We start from the raw sequence: 18,133 nt of genomic DNA, 5'->3' as shown, positions 1-18,133 counted from the left end.
TCTCCCTCAATAAAAGGAGGAGAAATGGGACAGGCCACCAGATCCAAAGACCTCCATCCCTGAGGACCAGGCAGGTTTAAAGAGGGACCGCATCTTGCTCAGTGCAGAAAGACAGGTGGAAGAGGCCAGCATCGCTCACTCGCCAACTTCTTTCCCCCCACGCCCAGTAAAACAAAATTCAGACTGATAAGCCCAGTGGAGAGAAGCCCACTTCGCAAATTTCTGAGCCCTTCTGCTCTTTGGGGATCCATCATCCTATTTCCTGTTCCACAGCATCTCTTCCTGTTCTTTGAAGGTTCAGAAGATGTTTTTTCTGAGGTGGTTTGAAAGATGGTTTGAGTTCCAGCTGTGCGATGTATATCCTAGTAGTCATTTTTGTCCACTGGGTTTCCTGGCTCTTGATCTCATCCTATCCCTTATGGAAAGTAAGGGAGTTTCTCTGTCAACAATGCCTGTTGACTTCCGAGTCCTCCTCCTGCCCAATTAGCTGAGGGTTGACCACGCAATACTCCATCCTTTGGCTTTTTCTTCAGGGATGGAGACCTCTGTGCTCTGGCTGCCTCTCTGTGCCAGGTTGGGCTCCTTCCTACCTGAGGAGAAACAATCATTGCAGGTTAGCACCAGGAGTCAGCATGGAGATGTCCAGAAGATTGTCGCTTTGCAGCAAATTTAATCAATAAATCAATAAAATAAAAATTAAATGTCGAACATGGAATAATATTAATAAGAAATCTCACTGATCAAACTGACCTCAAAGAAGTTCCTTATTAAATGGTGGGAAGGCTGTGAATGCTTTTGACAAAGTGCCCCATGACAGTATAATTAGCAGGCAATTGAAGCATGGGCTGCCTGCCACATCTCCTGGATATCAAATTAACATAGCTTGGAACTGGTTTAATTGGTATAAGTTTACACTTGGTAGGCCATCAGTTCTCAAGTAGTCTGTTTTCAGTTGTGCATCCTGCAAGAGGCCAGGAGATCAGGCTCACCCTACAATTATAAATATTATTTTATTAAAAAAAAAAAAATGACGCGGTGGCTCAGGGGCTAGGATGTTGAGCGTGTCAATCAAAAGGTCGGCAGCTCAGCGGTTTGAATCCCTAGTGCTGCCGTGTAACGGGGTGAGCTCCCGTGACTTGTCCCAGCTTCTGCCAACCTAGCAGTTTCGAAAGCATGTAAAAAATGCAAGTAGAAAAAATAGGGACCACCTTTAGTGGGAAGGGAACAGCGTTCCGTGCGCCTTTGGCATTGAGTCATGCTGGCCACATGACCACGGAGACGTCTTCGGACAGCGCTGGCTCTTCGGCTTTGAAACGGAGATGAACACCGCCCCCTAGAGTCAGGAACAACTAGCACATACGTGCAAGGGGAACCTTTACCTTTACCTTACGATTACCCAAAGGAAAATCCAGGTTATTCAAGGCAGGCATTTTCCCAGCAATGAAAAGAATATTAAACTGTCAAGTGCTGATTTTTAATCTGTTTCAGACCTTCAAAGGATTGGTTAACTGGGAATCTATTCTCTCCCAGCAAGATCCATGGATTGCCATGCATGTAGCCAGGCACTCCCCCAAGGAGTGAATATCAATAGCTGTTTTAAAAAAAATGATGTGGTGTAATTATCAGAGCTAGGGAAAAATGATAAAAATGATTTTTCCAGCCCCAAGCAGCTGTGCTTCCTTAATTCAGATTTAAGCACAGATGTATTACTAAAGGGTGGGGCAAAGTCACAGATGCCACAATCGGTCTGTTCCAGCTGACCCCCATGGTACAGTTCTCGACTTACGCCCACAATTGGGAACAGAATTTCCACAGGTAAACAAGGTGGTTAAGTGATGAGTCACTCCCGATTTTATGACCATTTTTACCACCAGTGTGAATCAAGCAGTTGTTAAGTGAGTCACACGGTCATTAAATGAATCCAGCTTCCTCGCTGATTTTGTTTTTTGGAAGCTGGCTGGGAAGGTTGCAAACGGTTCTCTCTGGTGACTCTGGGATCATGTGGCAACTGCTGGAAATACATCCTTGTTGCCAAGTGCTTGAATTTGGTGGGACCGCAGGGAAGCTGCATCCCTCATAAGCGTGAGGACTGGTCATAAATCCATTACAATGTTGCTGTAACTTCAAACATTGCTAAACAAATGGTCATATTGAGGACTACCACCTTCAAGGGCATTTTACCTGTGATGCCAAAATCTGGAAATACATAAACAGGCAAAGTGTGCTGTCAGTAAATCTCAATGAAAACTTTTCCAAGAACATCTATCTAGCTGGCTGGCTGGCTGAGGGTGCTTGGAAACAGCAATTGCACACCACGTTTATTTCACTAGGATGGGGTCAGTTCAGAAGTGGACAGACTAAAACCGGGCAGAAATTCACCATTGTTGTCTCCCCTTCAGGTGGAAGGAGGCTGCCCCTTTAAAGAGCCGGAGGGAGGGAGCGCGCGCACCTCCCCTCCCTCCTCCTACCTGGCCAGGTGAGCAGCCGAATAACCTGCCTGCAGTCAATAAAGCTGCAGCCAATCAGCGCCACGGGAGAGGCACCAACCCAGCCCGGAAAGCCTGACCTCCAACCGCCTACCTGAAGCCGGCCAGACGCAGGAAATCGCCGGGCCGTGAGATCACCGCCAGCTCTTCCGGGCGAGGGGAGAGGCGCAGGTGTGGCTGATCAGCTCCGTCGGGAGGCAGCGCAGAAGTCCGGGCGCGATGCGGGGCAAGGACGACGAGTACGACTACCTGTTCAAGAGTGAGTGAGAACTTGCAAACTCGGCCCCCCCCTCCCACGCACCTTCCTGCTTGCAGGCGCGACGCCGGAGCGGCCCTTCTCCCCTCGGCCTCACCTGCTGACTGGAAAGGCCGGTTCCAGGGCCGTAAGAGGCTTGAAACCGATTCCCCGGTTTCGCCAGGGCAGCTCCGCAGAGCCGGTGAACTTTTGCTGGTAGCTGCCCGTTCGTAGGAATCCCTCTTTCTTTTCCTTCCCCCTTCCCACTCTGGATTGAACCAGCCCTCCAAAGCTTCCTGGAGGAGCCTTCGCGGGGTGCTCACCTGACTGCTCAGGTGGGCTGGGAGGGGACCCCCTCCCCAAATCCCAAGCCAATCCATGATTCTGGGAATTGCAGTCCCAGCAAACAGAGAGGACTGCCCTCCAAAGGTAGCCTAATTCTGGTTTCCCCCCCCCAGGTAGGAGGACCCACAGTGAAAAAGCCTGAGGGTTATAGACCTGTAAATTGCCCCCCCCACACACTTTCACTCCCTTGTCAGCAGCTCTCATCCCAGGCCTGGATCTTCCAGATCCTAAAATCTTTTCATTGACCCAACAAGATGGAATCCCTACCTGAGACCTTTACTCGGTAAAAGGGTGTCCAACTCTGGGAACTTTAAGACCTGTGGACTTTGACTCCCAGAATTCTCCAGCCAGCTTTCAATCGGCTTTCAGCATTCATTCAATTTGGAGTGGAAAGGAGGAAGGAAAGCAACTAGAGTTAAGCTTTTCTGGCTGGAGAATTCTGGGAATTGAAGTCCACAAGTTTATTTATTTATTTATTTTATTTTTCAGATTTATATACCACCCTATCTCCCTAGGGACTCAGGGCGGTTCACAGGCAATTAAAAACAAACATATAAATACAATTTAAAATCAGACATAAAAAACTTATTCAATAGCCAGATTGATAAAAAACAATATAAATACTAAGAACCCCATTAAAACCAATTAAGTTGGTTAAGTTAAGTTCCCAGGATTGGACACCTCGGAGTTAGATGCTGCTTTCACATAGCCGGCTATCCTGAGGTTTAAAAGCCTTTGGTACCCATTTGTCTGTTGATATCAGTGTTTCTCAACCTTGGCAACTTTAAGATAGGCAGATTTCAAGTCCTAGAATTCACCAGCCAGGCACTTGGTCTTGGAAACAGAGCTTGGTGTTGCCCAAAGAGCTTTCCAGTGGGTGAGTCATGGCTGGCTCTCAGGGCGGCTCCTTGCTGAAGCTCTGCTCTCAACTAGCAGGACAGGTGTGGGATGGGCCACGTGCCACACACTTCACATGCAGATTTGTCAGAGGCCAGAATGAGGAACCTGCCGGTGGTTCAGGAGTGGGGGGAGGATTTTGGTGAGGGGATCCCCTTTTGTAGATCTCTGGGAAGAGCAGAGTGTGCATCACTTACGCACGTCTTATATGCACAAAAATGGAAAGAGACACTACTTCACACAATGGAAGAGTGATGGCACTAGCCAAGAGAGTTTTAATGAAAGAGAAGAATTTATCTAGTTTTGTTTCGCCTTGAAAACCACTTCTGGACTTTTTGCTCGAAATATAAAAAAATGATTGGATTTTAGGTTTCGAGGACTAGAATGATTTTGGAGATAGAAATGGCTTGAAATGTTGTGAAGTGGAAAACAGAAGGTTAAGATGACTTTTTTTTTGTATTTTACTGCACTGAAAAAAGTTGGAAAAGTCTGCATTTTTATTTTTATAATGAAACAAACCATTATAAAAAGGAGAAGCAGAGTGGTCCTTTCTATATAAACAGGCCTGGAGTTCCTTTGTGAAGCTGCCTTTACTCTTCTGTCTCCTGTTCTTTTTCAGATGGGAAACATTCAGAACGCGTCTGTGAGCCTTGTTTAAGTGTAGGGCATTTTACTGTAAAGCTGTTGTGAGCTGCAATTTTTTTCTTCGGCTCCATGGTGTGGCTTAAAAGCTGTAGGGTGAAGGGGAGACAGGTCCTTCAAGGGGGTGAATCTGTCCAGAGGGAACTGTTGCATCATTTAACAATAGTAAGGTGTTAGGAACCTAGCCTGAAACCTATGAATATAAACCCCAGCTGCCCTCCATTCTGCTGGACTGGGGCCTCTGGTGGCTCAGACTGCTAAGACAGTCTGTTATTAACAGCAGCTGCTTGCAATTACTGCAGGTTCAAGTCCCACCAGGCCCAAGGTTGACTCAGCCTTCCATCCTTTATAAGGTAGGTAAAATGAGGACCCAGATTGTTGGGGGCAATAAGTTGACTGTATATAATATACAAATGGATGAAGACTATTGCTTGACATAGTGTAAGCCGCCCTGAGTCTTTGGAGAAGGGCGGGATATAAATGCAAATAAAAATAAAAATTCTCAAGTGGCCATTTTGAGATTATTAAAAAAATATCATTTAGCTATATCCTATCTATATTCTATATCTATCTTCTGTCATGTATGAAGCATCTTTCTACCATCCATCCATCCATGTGTAGAAACTTCCATCTCCCTCAGCATATTCTGGGAGGTTCAAATGCCCAAATTTTGTTATTGTTTGACTCTCATATCTTAGGTCAAATTGCTTGGTGCAAAGCCGGGCCCAAAACAATTCAGAAAGGTGGATGAGAAAGCCTTTTTAACAAAAACAAAAACCAGGCAAGCACAAAACATCGTTTTCATAGGGTTCTGAGTATTTTAATTAACCTTGCCTCTTTGCAGTCGTCCTCATTGGGGACTCGGGCGTTGGGAAGAGCAACCTGCTTTCGCGCTTCACCCGGAATGAGTTCAACCTGGAGAGCAAGAGCACCATCGGGGTGGAGTTTGCCACCCGCAGCATCCAGGTGGACAACAAGACTGTGAAGGCCCAGATCTGGGACACGGCTGGGCAGGAGCGCTACCGGGCCATCACTTCCGCGTAAGAGACCTGGTTGCTGCCTTTGGGTGCCCAAGAGGGAAGGGGAGAGGACGCCATGGCTAGGGAGGGTCTCCTTTTCTAATGGAAAAGCTAAAGTGGCTCTCGCCCTCTAATCTGGTTCCTTGATCTTCATTAGCTTGTGAAGACTCCCTGGAGCTCAGTCCTTCTGCTTGAGAGCCGAGGCGAGCTTAACAGATCCATCTATGGTTCTCAACCTTGGCAACTTTAAGCCGGGTGGATGTCAACTCCCAGAATTCCCCAACCAGCCATGCTAGAAACTGGAAGTAAATGCCAATATTTTTTTTTTTTGCAAACATAAATTATGGTCACCTGACCATGAGATGCTGGAAATGGCAGTTAAATCAGATCCAGTTCGATGGTCCTGCAAGGTTTGTTCTAGCAGTGGCCCCCATCTCTGTGCAATGCCTTACAACCCCCTGTAAACGAGAGGAACGGAAGCCCTGTTGGGATCGGGGCCTCCCACTGGTGGTGGGATGGAGACCTTGCTGAAGGTCTGGTTCTGCTGGCAAGTGACTCTCCCTCCTCCCCTCCCCCTGTAGCTACTACCGAGGGGCGGTCGGTGCCCTCCTTGTTTATGATATTGCCAAGTACCTGACTTATGAAAACGCAGAGCGCTGGCTGAAGGAGCTGCAGGACCACGCAGACGCCAACATCGTCATCATGCTTGTGGGCAACAAGAGCGACCTAAGGCACCTACGGGCCGTGCCCACTGATGAGGCCAAGAGCTTTGCAGGCAAGACTCCCGGCCCACAGTGGAGCCTCTCCTTCCCCAGAGGAGATTCTGGCTAGCTCACATCCCTCCATCCGTTTCTCTTTGCCACAGGAAGTGACTTCAGCACCTGACTCATTCGTGCTGTTAAATGCGCTCATTAGCTGAGCCCTTGGCACCACTCTTGCATCCTTTGGAGAAGGTGGCTGGGTCACGTTGAGCCATGTGGTTGGGCTCCCTGCCGGGTCTTCAAGGGTTTTGGGCAGGCATTTCCTGGGCCAGAGGGGCGCCCTGCAGCTGTCAGTGCGTGGACAGAGACTCAGCTCCTTCCTTGAGTTTTGTGTTACTGCTGTACAGAAGGAGTATTGTGTTTAAGTGCGGGCCTTTTCCCTTGAGCATGCGGGGAACCCAGGGTTGTGAAGATGTTGCTGGTTTTTTTTCATTCATTTTTAAATTAGGGTGAGGGGCAAAATTAATTCACTTAAAAATCCTTGTTTCCAGCAACTTGATTCAAGGAGATCTATAACTTTGGGGGCTAAAAATGTGTATTTTTTAATTTTAAAAAAGACACCTAAGATTCCTGGATCTTCGTTATGAACTTTGTGTCTTTTAGACACACAACACTCACTATCTTTAAAAATGAAGGACTATTTTAGGACATTCAGCCTAATTTTATTTATTTAAGAATTTGTAAGCTACAGATAAAAAGGGATTTTCCCAAAGGGACTTACCAATATTTTAAAACCAGAAGATAAATTATATACATTAAAGCATAGCATGGATCTGAAAAGCATAAAAAAAAGTATTTAGCTGAAAGGGAAATAATCTGGGTCGGGGGCTCTGGGAAGAGATGTCCCTCAGGTGCCACCTGTCAATGCTGAGGTTGGTGCCTAAACCTGGTGTCACTCAAGGAGGGCACCATCTCTAGACAGGTGGGAAATGAGCTCCAATGTGATTGATTTGAGTCTCAGCACTTCTGGTGGTGATGGGGCAGCTGAGGTCTGAGGAGCACATGAGGGTTGGATGGATCTGTGGACCATTTCTGACTGGTGGTGTCCTTTTCTATGTGTTCACCTGCCGTAGAAAAAAATGGCTTGTCTTTCATTGAGACGTCAGCTCTGGATTCCACCAACGTGGAGACAGCCTTTCACAACATCCTGGCAGGTATGTCTGATTTCCCTTCACACCTACCTGGGCGGACACAGGTTATGCTCAGATTTGAGAGCGGCAAAAGGCAGGCAGATGCAGCCCTTGCTGACTAGGGCCTACAAAGCACTTTGGATGTCATGAGGAAAGATTAACTGAAGGGATATTAAGATCAATCACAAGGCACAGTCCAAACAAAACAAACATCGGAACCAGTGGTGGGATTCAAATAATCTAACAACCGGTTCTCTGCCCTAATGACCAGCTGGGTAGGCGTGGCTTGGTGATCATGTGACCATGTGGGCGTGGCCCACTCAACGTCACTGATGTCGATGGGCACTTCGCCTTAGCTGTTACAATGTAATAAGGGTTTAACCAGAGAGGCAGTTTCTGTAAGCAGGGCAATAAAGATGAGGCTAGAAACAATGCCAGAATACTTCCTTCCTGCCTTCCTTACAGGATTAGCCTTGTAAAGTGGGGAAAAAAAACAAAATAAGATTTCTTCCTACAACTGGTTCTCCGAACTGCTTAGAAAGTTAACAACCGGTTCTCCTGAATAGGTGCGAACCGGCTGAATCCCACCACTGCTCGGAACCTCCTCTTAAGGAATGCCTGGGCAGACATAAAGGCTTCACTTGAAAAGCGTTTCTGGATCTCAGGAGCTTTACGATGGGTGGGTTTTAACTCTCCAGATTCCCCCAGTCAGCATGCTGGTTGGGAGGAATTCTGGGAGTTGAAGTTCTCCATCCTAAAGCTCCTGAGGTCGAGAAACACTGCTTTAGAGGACATTGTGCCTAATTTTAGGGCAAGAATGGTTTTGGGAGTGCTTGGTCAACCTTTGACCCAGGATGCATTTACCCAGCAGGTCATGTAAAAAGGTCATGTGAAGCTGGGTACAGGTTGGTTTGTATTTTTGGCCTTTGTCTGAACTTAACAACAACAGAGTTGGAAGGGACCTTGGAGGCCTTCTAGTCCAACCCCCTGCCCAGGCAGGAAACCCTACACCATTTTAGACAAATGGTTATCCAACATTTTCTTAAAAATTTCCAGTGTTGGAGCATTCACAACTTCTGCAGGCAAGTCGTTCCACTTATTAATTGTGTGTTCCATGACTGCATTTCATTAGGCTATTTTATGTTTCAAAATGTCATGCAAGGCCGGAAGATGTTTCTGGGTACGCAGCCTCTCCTCCTGCTGTGTAGGGGGTCTCATCACCTCTGCAGGCTTCAGGAGGGGTGGTCTCTTCCCTAATTCTGCAGTACTCAGACTTCCCTTTCAGGAAGGCCACCGCAATACCTGGGAAATTTTATAGCCTAGCAGATGAGGAAGTCACCTGAACCCACCCTTTGATAGATGCCAGATCAAAGCTTTTGGAAATTCCCATCTTCTGACTGCCCCGTGTATAAACACTGAAATGAGAAGGAATCACTTCCGCATGACACCAGTGTTTAACATTCTCTTTGCATTGAGCATATGACACAATGCAGGACCATTGGAGAAGCTAATTATAACAATGTGGCACTTAATATACTTCAGATGGGAAATCTGTGGTGTGCAAGTTGATCTCTGGACCTAAGTTATTTTTTAGCCTTGATTGTCTTCTCCTCCCGTGACTGCTTCTACTCAACATTAAGGTGGACTCCCAACTCCATTTGACCTCCTCTCTGTTTTCTTTTCCTCCAGAAATCTACCGGATTGTATCCCAGCGACAACTTGCAGGAGGGCAGCCTGAGACAGAGTTCAGCCATGGGACCACCATCGAGCCCATCAAAGTCTTGCCCACCCAACAGGAAGCGAGACAGACCCCTTGTTGCCAGAACATCTAACCTGTGGTGGGAAACAGTCACAAAGTGAGGAGGCCGCCCAAAAACCACCAGGTCTTTCCCTGGTGAAGGAGAGGGGCCAGCTCCACCAGGTGCCTGGCATACTTGCTCTGCATCCTGCACACCCATTTCTCCACACTGTTTGAAGCTTCCCCCTTGGTTGCAGCTGAGGCCCCTGGAGGCTGCCCTTAGAGACTGCTCTTCAGCCTCCTAGGAAGCTGCTGACAGATTTGGGGAGGGGGGAAGCATGAAGGAGGCTGCTGAACAGCCCCTTGAGGTTCTTGTGGCGTTTCCCAACCCTTTGCCCCTCTGGTTGATAGGCAGCAGCTCCCCTGGTCTTGAGACAACTTGAGGGAGAGCCATGGACATGTTGGTCCTTGAGGGTCCACCCTCCTGGGTGGTCACCAGCAGATCAAAAGGTCTCCAGTCTTATGGCTTCTGCCAAGGCTATTTTTAAGGACGGGTTGAAACTTTAAAACAGGTCACTTTCCCCACACGACCCCAAGTTCTTTGGATGATTTTAAAAGTCCCTGAGGCTGCCAGGGAGCCTCGTGACTGATTCCCAGGGCAAACCTTGCAGGTGGTTTTAGCTACCAGCACCCACCAAGGAAGAGCCTGGCCTGCACGTCTGCCTCAGCTGGACACTCCCCTGAGTCTCTAAGGAGTGGGATTTCCTTGGTGATTGTGTGTGTGCCTGTCGTAAAAATGCAGCTTGCTGGTCCAGCTTGACTTCTATTTAAGGTTGAGGAAGACCCTCTTGGCCGTAGGACTCTCCCAGATCATCAGGTCCTCGTTGCTAGGTGCTGACGTGGACTTGAGTTTCACTATCTGACATCCCCAACAATCTACCTCTCCTCCCTCTTTTCCCTTCTGCTAGAATTGGGTTGTTCTTATCTTTGTGTCTTACAAATATTCTCTGAGGCGGTTCTGGAAAGGGAACGTAACTTTTCTGGAATTCTTTCACAATTTGTGCCTGGACAAACAGATTCTTGTAGGGTCCAGCAGAGACCCCATTTCGATGGCTGCCTTTTGAAAATCTACAAATGGGGGGCGGGGGATGAACCTCAGAGGATATTAAAGGATGTTCTCCAAAGCCTTCCCACCAGAGTTTTATTGTGGTTTTGCTCCAGTTGTGTAAATAATAAAACATGGAAATTTTAATGTGTGCCATGTGGTGGTCTGGAATTTGTGTTTAATGTCATCTTTTGGGATTTCACGTTTAATAAAAGATGTCTAATAACAATGTTCTGGTGATAATTGAATCAGGGCTCTCCTCGTCTCACTTTTGAAGCAAACACTTGTCCGGGTGGAGATGAGGAGGATGTTGATCCATGTTCTGGATCCTCAGAAGAAGCACCTCTGGGGAAGAGACTGGGATACATGTAGTCCTCAACTTATGACTGGTTGCATAGTAACCATTAGAAGTTACTACATAAGTACCTGAGGGGTTCAAAGTTCCAACAGTCATTCTCCCTCTGGTCATGTGACCACATCTAGTGCTTGGTAACCAGGCTGCATTTACAACTCTTTGTAGCATCCTGCAGTCACATGACCACATTTTACAACAGTTTTGCCCAAAACCTGCATTTACTTATGATGTCAAGTAATATCCCCCCCTCCCCCCCCCGCCTCCAACAGCTGCCCTCCTCCACCCCAGCCTGGTCCTGCTTACTCATTAGTGTCATTAGTTGCGGATAGGTACTGACAAAAATAAAGAAAATTAAGTCTGGGCATTAAAAGCATTTTATTGTTCCCACCATTCTAAATCGCAGTTTTCCAACCTTGGTAACTTTTAAGATGTGTGGACTTCAGCTCCCAGAATTCCAGATTGGAACAGCTGGCTGGGGAGTTCTGGGAGTTGAAGTCCACAAGTGTTAAAGTTACCAAGGTTGGAGACTTCTGTCCTAAAGAGTTGGGTAGGGAAGTGGTATCAGCAGATGCTTGCAGCAGAACCAAAAAGGAAAAAGGGCTTTCTCTGGAGAAAAGAAGCCCTTGAAAACTTTTTGACCCATGATCGAACCTCAGCTTGGCATGGCAGCCTCTCAAGATGGAATGAGGACTTGGGAATTCTGCAGCTGGAAACAGACATCCACCATGGGCCTCAGAACATAGAATTCTAGGGCTGGAAGGGACCTGAGAGATCTTCTAGTCCAACCCCCTGCTCAAGTCAAAAGGTCTTTTATCCCAAAAGGTCTTTATCCCAGTCAAAAGGTCTTTTTTTAAAAATCACCTTCAGTGATGCAGCACCCACAACTATTCCATTGACTCATTGTTGTGGCTCAGAAAAGTTCTCCTTAATTCTAGGTTATAATAATAACAATAGAGTTGGAAGGGACCTTGGAGGCCTTCTAGTCCAACCCCCTGCCCAGGCAGGAAACCCTACATCATCTCAGACAGATGGTTATCCAACATTTTCTTAAAAACTTCCAGTGTTGGAGCATCCACAACTTCTGCAGGCAAGTCGTTCCACTTATTATTTGTTCTAACTGTCAGGAAATTTCTCCTTAGTTCTAAGTTGCTTCTCTCCTTGATCAGTTTCCACCCATTGCTTCTTGTTCTACCCTCAGGTGCTTTGGAGAACAGCCCGACTCCCTCTTCTTTGGGGCAGCCCCTGAGATATTGGAACACAGCTATCATGTCTCCCCTAGTCCTTCTTTTTGTTAAACTAGACATACCCAGTTCCTGCAATCGTTCTTCATATGTTTTAGCCTCCAGTCCCCTAATCATCTTTGTCTGCACTCTTTCTAGAGTCTCAGCATCTTTTTTACATCACGGCGACCAAAACTGGATGCAGTATTCCAAGTGTGGCCTTACCAAGGCATTATAAAGTGGCACTAACACTTCACATGATCTTTATTCTATCCCCCTGTTTATGCAGCCCAGAACTGTGTTGGCTTTTTTAGCAGCTGCTGCACACGGCTGGCTCATATCTAAATGGTTATCCACTAGGACTCCAAGATCCCTCTCACAGGTACTACTATTGAGCAAGGTACCACATATACGGTACCTGTGCATTTTGTTTTTGGGCAAAAGAGAGGTTGGACCTCTCTTTGATAAGCTTCCATTGATAAGCTTCCATCCAGTGTTTCTTCTCTTGCCCTCATGTGCTTTGGAGGATAGGTTGACTCCAGTGGTGAAATTCAAATTTTTTTCCTACCGGTTCTGTGGGTGTGGCTTGGTGGTCATCTGACCTGGAAAACCAACTATCACACTTTACACAAAAATAACACAAAAGCTACACAACTGACTCACGCAATGCAAAAGCAGCTGGACTTCACACAAAATGGCCCCTGCAACAAGCAGGAACCTCACAGAGTCACAGAGAGCTTAAAAACAAACTATCACACTTTACACAAAAATACCAGTTCAGGTAATAGGTAGTAAAAAAATGCTTTAAAAAGTAAAAAAAAAAAAGTTCCAAGGATCACGTGGCACAGCTGATTGTCACAGCTGATTGTTGGACCTTTTTTAAAAGCATTTTTTACTACCTGTTGCCCAAACCAGTAGTAAAAAGTTTTTAAAAAGTTCAGATGATCAGCTGTGCCGTGCGATTGTCAAAACTTTTTTTTTCTTTTTAAAGCATTTTTTTTTATTACTGGTTTGGGCAAACCAGTAGCCTTTTCCTGCCGGTTCGGGCAAACCGCCCCGAACCAGTAGCATTTCACCCCTGGTTGACTCCCTCTTCTTTTGGGATAGATAGTCCTTCCTTGGAAGACAAGTGTCATGCCACAGCTAGTCCTTCTTTTCAATAGGCTATGCTAGACGTACCAAGTTCATCATACAATTTAGTCTCCAGACCCTTTATTCTGTTTTTTTCCACCTTTTTTATTGTGGTTTGTTGAAATTTCAGAGATTGTACTAAGTTGTAAGCCACTGTTTATAAATCATGATGACTGAATTCATACGTTAAACCATATAACCGAACTAAACTGAGCTATGCTTAAAATCCTGACCTGGAAGGAGAGTCAACATTGCAAAATTAGGAAACAAGAATAACAGCAAGAGATTTGGAGAGGTGGCGTAGGTGGTTTTGGGAGAGAGGAGGAAAGGAGAGGGTGCAGCTGGGCCTGGGGCACTTGGTGTCAGAAGCACCCTGAAGCTGAGAGGGAATGTGGGAGTGGGTGGCAGAACAGGACCCTGGCCGTGGCAGAGAATGAGCAGGAAGTGGAGATAGAGAGGATGGCGGGGGCATTAGGGGCAGGGAAGAAAATTCTGGTGGTGACAGGCTGTGGGAGTCTGGGGGCTGTTCTTGAAGAGCACACATCCTTTGGATCCTGTGTTCCATCACCTGGTGTTGAAAGCCTTTTGGCTTCCCTGCTGTGTGGCTTCATCCCCGCCTGAGCTGCTAAAAGGATTTGGAGCTGCCAGACACTGGGGAGAAGCTGCTCCCATGTTTATGGGCCCTCTGGCCTTGTCCCAGGGGATCACTGAGCTGCCTTATGCAGAGGCTGCACTCTAGATCAGGGGTCTCCAACCTTGGTCCCTTTAAGACTCGTGGACTTCAACTCCCAGAATTCCTCAGCCAGCTTTGCTGGGAATTGAAGTCCACGAGTCTTAAAGGGACCAAGGTTGGAGACCCCTGATCTAGATCCGAGCTGTCCCAAGCAGCTGATCCAAGGGAACTCCTAGATTGACTGCTGAGGGGCACTGAAAGCTGGTCAGGGAGCAGATGCAGCAGGCAAAACACTTGCAGCAAAGTTGGTGTAAAACAAAGGAGGAACATGAGCAGACTTCGATAAGAGCTTAAATGGAAGCCTATGACAAATTGTAAGGCTGATGAGGAGGCTTACTTCCCTGCTCCTCTTGAATTTATGAATTGAACCTAACAACTTGTTTAAAGTCCCATGATCCTTTTTGGAAAAATCTGGGCCAGACGATCTCCTGCATAGCTGATCAAAGAAGCTGCCCGTGTCTGGAGGATAAGAATCACCTGGAGTGAGACGCCAGCTGTCAAGTCCAGTTAAGGTGACAGAAGCCGCATCTTGCAATATTCCCTGGCATTAGTTTGAACTTGCGGATCCTGGATAAATGGGCGGCTACTCTCTGTTATTAACTCTGCTATCTGCAGATTGGACCCTCTCGTCCTTGGCTATGATGGGGTTGGGGGTTGGGTGCAGTCAGTGGTGAGGAAGGTTTTTCTGCCACCTCCTCAAGAAATCATCACTCACCTTGAATAATAATTGACCTGCCTTCTGTTTCCAGAGAATGTTTTTGAGAGGAAGATAGGATGCTTCGAGCTTGGATTTGGAACCAATATTGTATTGATCACTCTTGATTGATGAGCTGTGATGGGATTGGGATCGTAGGGACGGTCCTGTTGTATTCCTCGGTTTAGTAAGGTATATGCAGGCAAAGGGATGTGTAGTTTAACCCAGGAGTCTCCAACCTTGGCAACTTTAAGCCTGGTGGACTTCAATTCCCAGAATCCCCCAGCCAACCGCTGGTTACATCTTCAAGATCATCTCAATGGCCCGGAACCATCCCTCCCTACTTGCTCTTTCCAAGGCCTTTGGTCGCACCTGTTATATTGGTACATCCACCCTCATGTTCTTATCACATATGCTCGATTCACCCCTGGTAGTCTTTTTGCTCTCTACCTTTCACCTGACACCCTTATATGCTCGTTACCTTTCCCCTCACCGGGGTAGACCATCTAGTCTGGGTGGAGCCCTATTCTTGGCTTTACATATTCCCTATACGGATACCAGCTGGCTGGGGAATTCTGGGAGTTGAAGTCCACCAGGCTTAAAGTTGCCAAGGTTGGAGACCCTGGTTTAAACAGTCTAAAAAGTAAATTAGAAATTTTACCCGTTGGGATGGTCCTTAAGCTTAAGTTCAAGGCCGCAGAGATCAGTGGAGACATTTTTCAACTACTAGGAAACTTCCTTACAGAAGGAGATGGGCAGCCACTTCTTTCTCAGGCTGGCTTAATCAACTGGGATTGGTAAAAAAAGGATATACTGCAGGAAAACGTAGAAGCAGCCATCACAGCTGTAGATCAAGCTGTTAAAACTGCCCCTCCAGGCTTAAAATTGCAATATAACATCAAGCTTGGAACAGATCTGAAAGACTCCAAAGAAAATCACTTGGGCCATCAAGTGATCTTCTCACGCCTCCTACAGGCAGAAACAGAGGCCAGATTTCATAAGTGAATTTGCAGCAAACCAATCACTCCTCCTTGCTACTTCTTTTGTCATGAAATGTCTCCAAGTGGATCTTGTCATGAGTTCTCCTCCTCTGTTGCTTTGATGTTTCTTTGTGTAGGTTTTGAGATAGAAGTCAATGGCTCTCATGCCAGAGGTGTCAGATTTCTAAGCAGACATCAGTTGCTTGGTTTCAGGACCACAGAGCGTCTGCTGATTTGAGGAGGGGAAGGGCTGGAGGTAGAAATGGTGAGTTTAAATCAGAGGTGGGTTTCAGCAGGTTCTGAGCAGTTCTGGAGAACCCGTAGCAGAAATTTTGAGTAGTTGAGTAGAACCGGTAGTAAAAATTCTGACTGGCCCCGCCCCCATCTGTTCTCTGCCTCCCAAGTCCCAGTTGATCAGGAGGAAATGGGGATTTTCAGTAACCTTCCCTCAGAGTGGGGTGGAATGGAGATTTTACAGTATCCTTCCCCTGCCACGCCCACCAAGCCACACCCACAGAACAGTAGTAAAAAAATTTGAAACCCACCACTGGTTTAAACAGCCATGATTGTTGTGTGTTGCTTGGTTCTTGCCTGCATGACAATTTTTTAGCTCAGCTGTCTTGTTGAGGCTTCTCCCAAGCCAAGTCAAGTCATGCCAGGGCAGGAGAGATTTTGGGAAAACCAGGACACTTCTCCATCAGATCTTCCTCAGTTAGCCAAGGAAAAGTCATTCATTGGGCCGTTATGTTGGCAGGTAATTCTGCTTTTCCAGTCCAAAATCTAACATAGTGGAGGAATTCTTCAGAAAGTTGCAGAAAATTCCCGAGGGGTGTGTTTGTGTGTGTGTGCGTGCAGGGAAGAGGTTTTAAAAAAAGTTAAGATAGTGGCGACAACTATGATGGCTATGTGATCAAAGTTGGACTAAATGTAAAAATAATGGGTGGGGGTCCAATTCCATGTTGTGGCCACCATCTTTACTTTTTTAAAGGCACCCCTACACCTGATTCCACTGCTGAGGCAGCCTTTTATTATAACCTGCCGCACGGGTTATAGAGGGAGCACCTCGTGGCTCCCATATAACACCTATCCTGCGCGGGCTACACTGGCTCCCAGTGGTCTTTCGGGTGCAATTCAAGGTGTTGATTACCATCTTTAAAGCGCTCCATGGCTTAGGACTGGGCTATTTACGGGACCGCCTACTGCCACAAACAGCCTCCCACCGACCTCTGCACTCCCACAGGGAGGGCCTCCTTGGGGTACTGTCGGTGAAACAATGTCATCTGGCTACCCCCAGGGGTAGGGCCTTCTCTGTGGGGGCTCCTGCCCTCCTGCCCTCTGGAACGAGCTGCCTCCGGGGCTTCACCAACTCCCCGACCTTCGGACTTTCCGCCGTGAATTGAAGACTCTTTTATTCCGTCGAGCTGGGCTAGCCTGATTAAGTAATTTTAAATGGGGTTTTAGTTTTTATATTACTTAGTTTTTAATTTTGGCCACTATTTATATAAATTTTAGTTTTGTTTTTATTGTAAGTTGACTTTGTAAAAAAAAATAATATACAAATAGAATGAGACTATTGCCTTATACATTGTAAGCCGCCCTGAGTCTTCGGAGAAGGGCGGGGTATAAATGTAAACAAAAAAAAAATTAAAAAAAATTGTATATTTATTGTAACTTTTAAATTGGCTGTTAACCGCCTTGAGTCCTTCGGGAGAAGGGCGGTATACAAATGCAATAAATAAATAAATAAATAGATTTTCAAGCCTTCTGTCCTCCAGGTATATCTTAATAGTCATTTCAGAACATTTTGGGAAAATATTTGGAGGGCCTCTCCTTTTATTTTTACTTTACAAATAAATTTGCACTCCTTCTTGCAGAAACCCTACATCATTCTGGGAATTTTGCCTGACACTTGGGTGCCACACAAATATGAGTCAGCAACATAATATAAAAATAAGGAAAGGCAATTTTAGCCAGCATTAACAGAAGTACAACTTCCAAATATTTGGAATTTCTTTCTGTTTTGGCCAGACCGCACACTGAGTATTGTGTCCAATTCTGCAGTGCTTTAAAAACGGAGTTTTCCAACTTTGGCAGGTTTAATATGTGTGGTCTTCAACTCCCAGAATTCCCCAGCCAACTGCAGCTGCATCTCCCCTTCCTCTTGAGGGACAAAGTCCAAGAGAGCTGGGACATATCTGGGTTGCAGAAGCACCCTCTCAAGGATGCTTCTTGGGTCATGGAGACAGAGCTGGACTGGTGATCCAGCTTCTTCAAGGAACTGAACTTGCCCATCCAGAGGAAATACTTGCTGGCCACATCTTGAAATACCTTCCAGTGCTTTGTGTTGTTTCTGACTTTGACCAAGAGAGAGACACCCTGAGAGGCGTCCTTGCTCTCTTGGATGAGAAAGGGCCTGTCAGTCCTCTGTTCCTCCATAAACCTCCTCAGCTTTTTCCAAAAATACCATGGATGGGACTTCAATGGGATACAATTTTGGGGAACCAGGGTCTCCTTGTCATGAAGCTCTGCCTTGTACTAATTGGGGTCATCTTTGAAGTCTGAGACCTTCAGGACAGGAGGTCTCTTTTCAGAAACTGAGTATCGCCTTCTCTGGCTTTGGAATTGATCCAGGCCAAAGAAGAACCGGTCCAGAAAGGACAAG

At 46.4% G+C, this 18,133-nt stretch overlaps 1 protein-coding gene across 1 annotated transcript; it reads left to right on the top strand.

Moving 5' to 3' along the window:
- The first annotated feature begins 2,528 nt into the window (after positions 1-2,528).
- Positions 2,529-10,509, top strand: LOC131186492 (ras-related protein Rab-11A-like). Its single transcript, XM_058160129.1, has 5 exons — positions 2,529-2,745; positions 5,450-5,645; positions 6,206-6,399; positions 7,459-7,539; positions 9,205-10,509. The coding sequence occupies exons 1-5, from the start codon at positions 2,706-2,708 to the stop codon at positions 9,345-9,347; spliced, it is 654 nt and encodes a 217-aa protein (XP_058016112.1). The 5' UTR covers positions 2,529-2,705; the 3' UTR covers positions 9,348-10,509.
- Positions 10,510-18,133: the final 7,624 nt, after the last annotated feature.

The sequence above is a fragment of the Ahaetulla prasina genome, chromosome 17 (assembly GCF_028640845.1).
Source record: "Ahaetulla prasina isolate Xishuangbanna chromosome 17, ASM2864084v1, whole genome shotgun sequence".
NCBI classification, from domain to species: Eukaryota; Metazoa; Chordata; class Lepidosauria; order Squamata; family Colubridae; genus Ahaetulla; species Ahaetulla prasina.
This window is presented reverse-complemented; position numbering and strand designations above follow the sequence as displayed.

What these genes read in the sequence shown, in the direction of transcription:
- LOC131186492 (XM_058160129.1), top strand. Translation starts at nt 2,706, where the DNA reads ATGCGGGGCAAGGACGACGAGTACGACTACCTGTTCAAGA. An exon ending in TGAGGCCAAGAGCTTTGCAG is followed by an intron (nt 6,400 to 7,458) that starts GCAAGACTCCCG and finishes CACCTGCCGTAG; the next exon opens with AAAAAAATGGCTTGTCTTTC. An exon ending in CTTTCACAACATCCTGGCAG is followed by an intron (nt 7,540 to 9,204) that starts GTATGTCTGATT and finishes CTTTTCCTCCAG; the next exon opens with AAATCTACCGGATTGTATCC.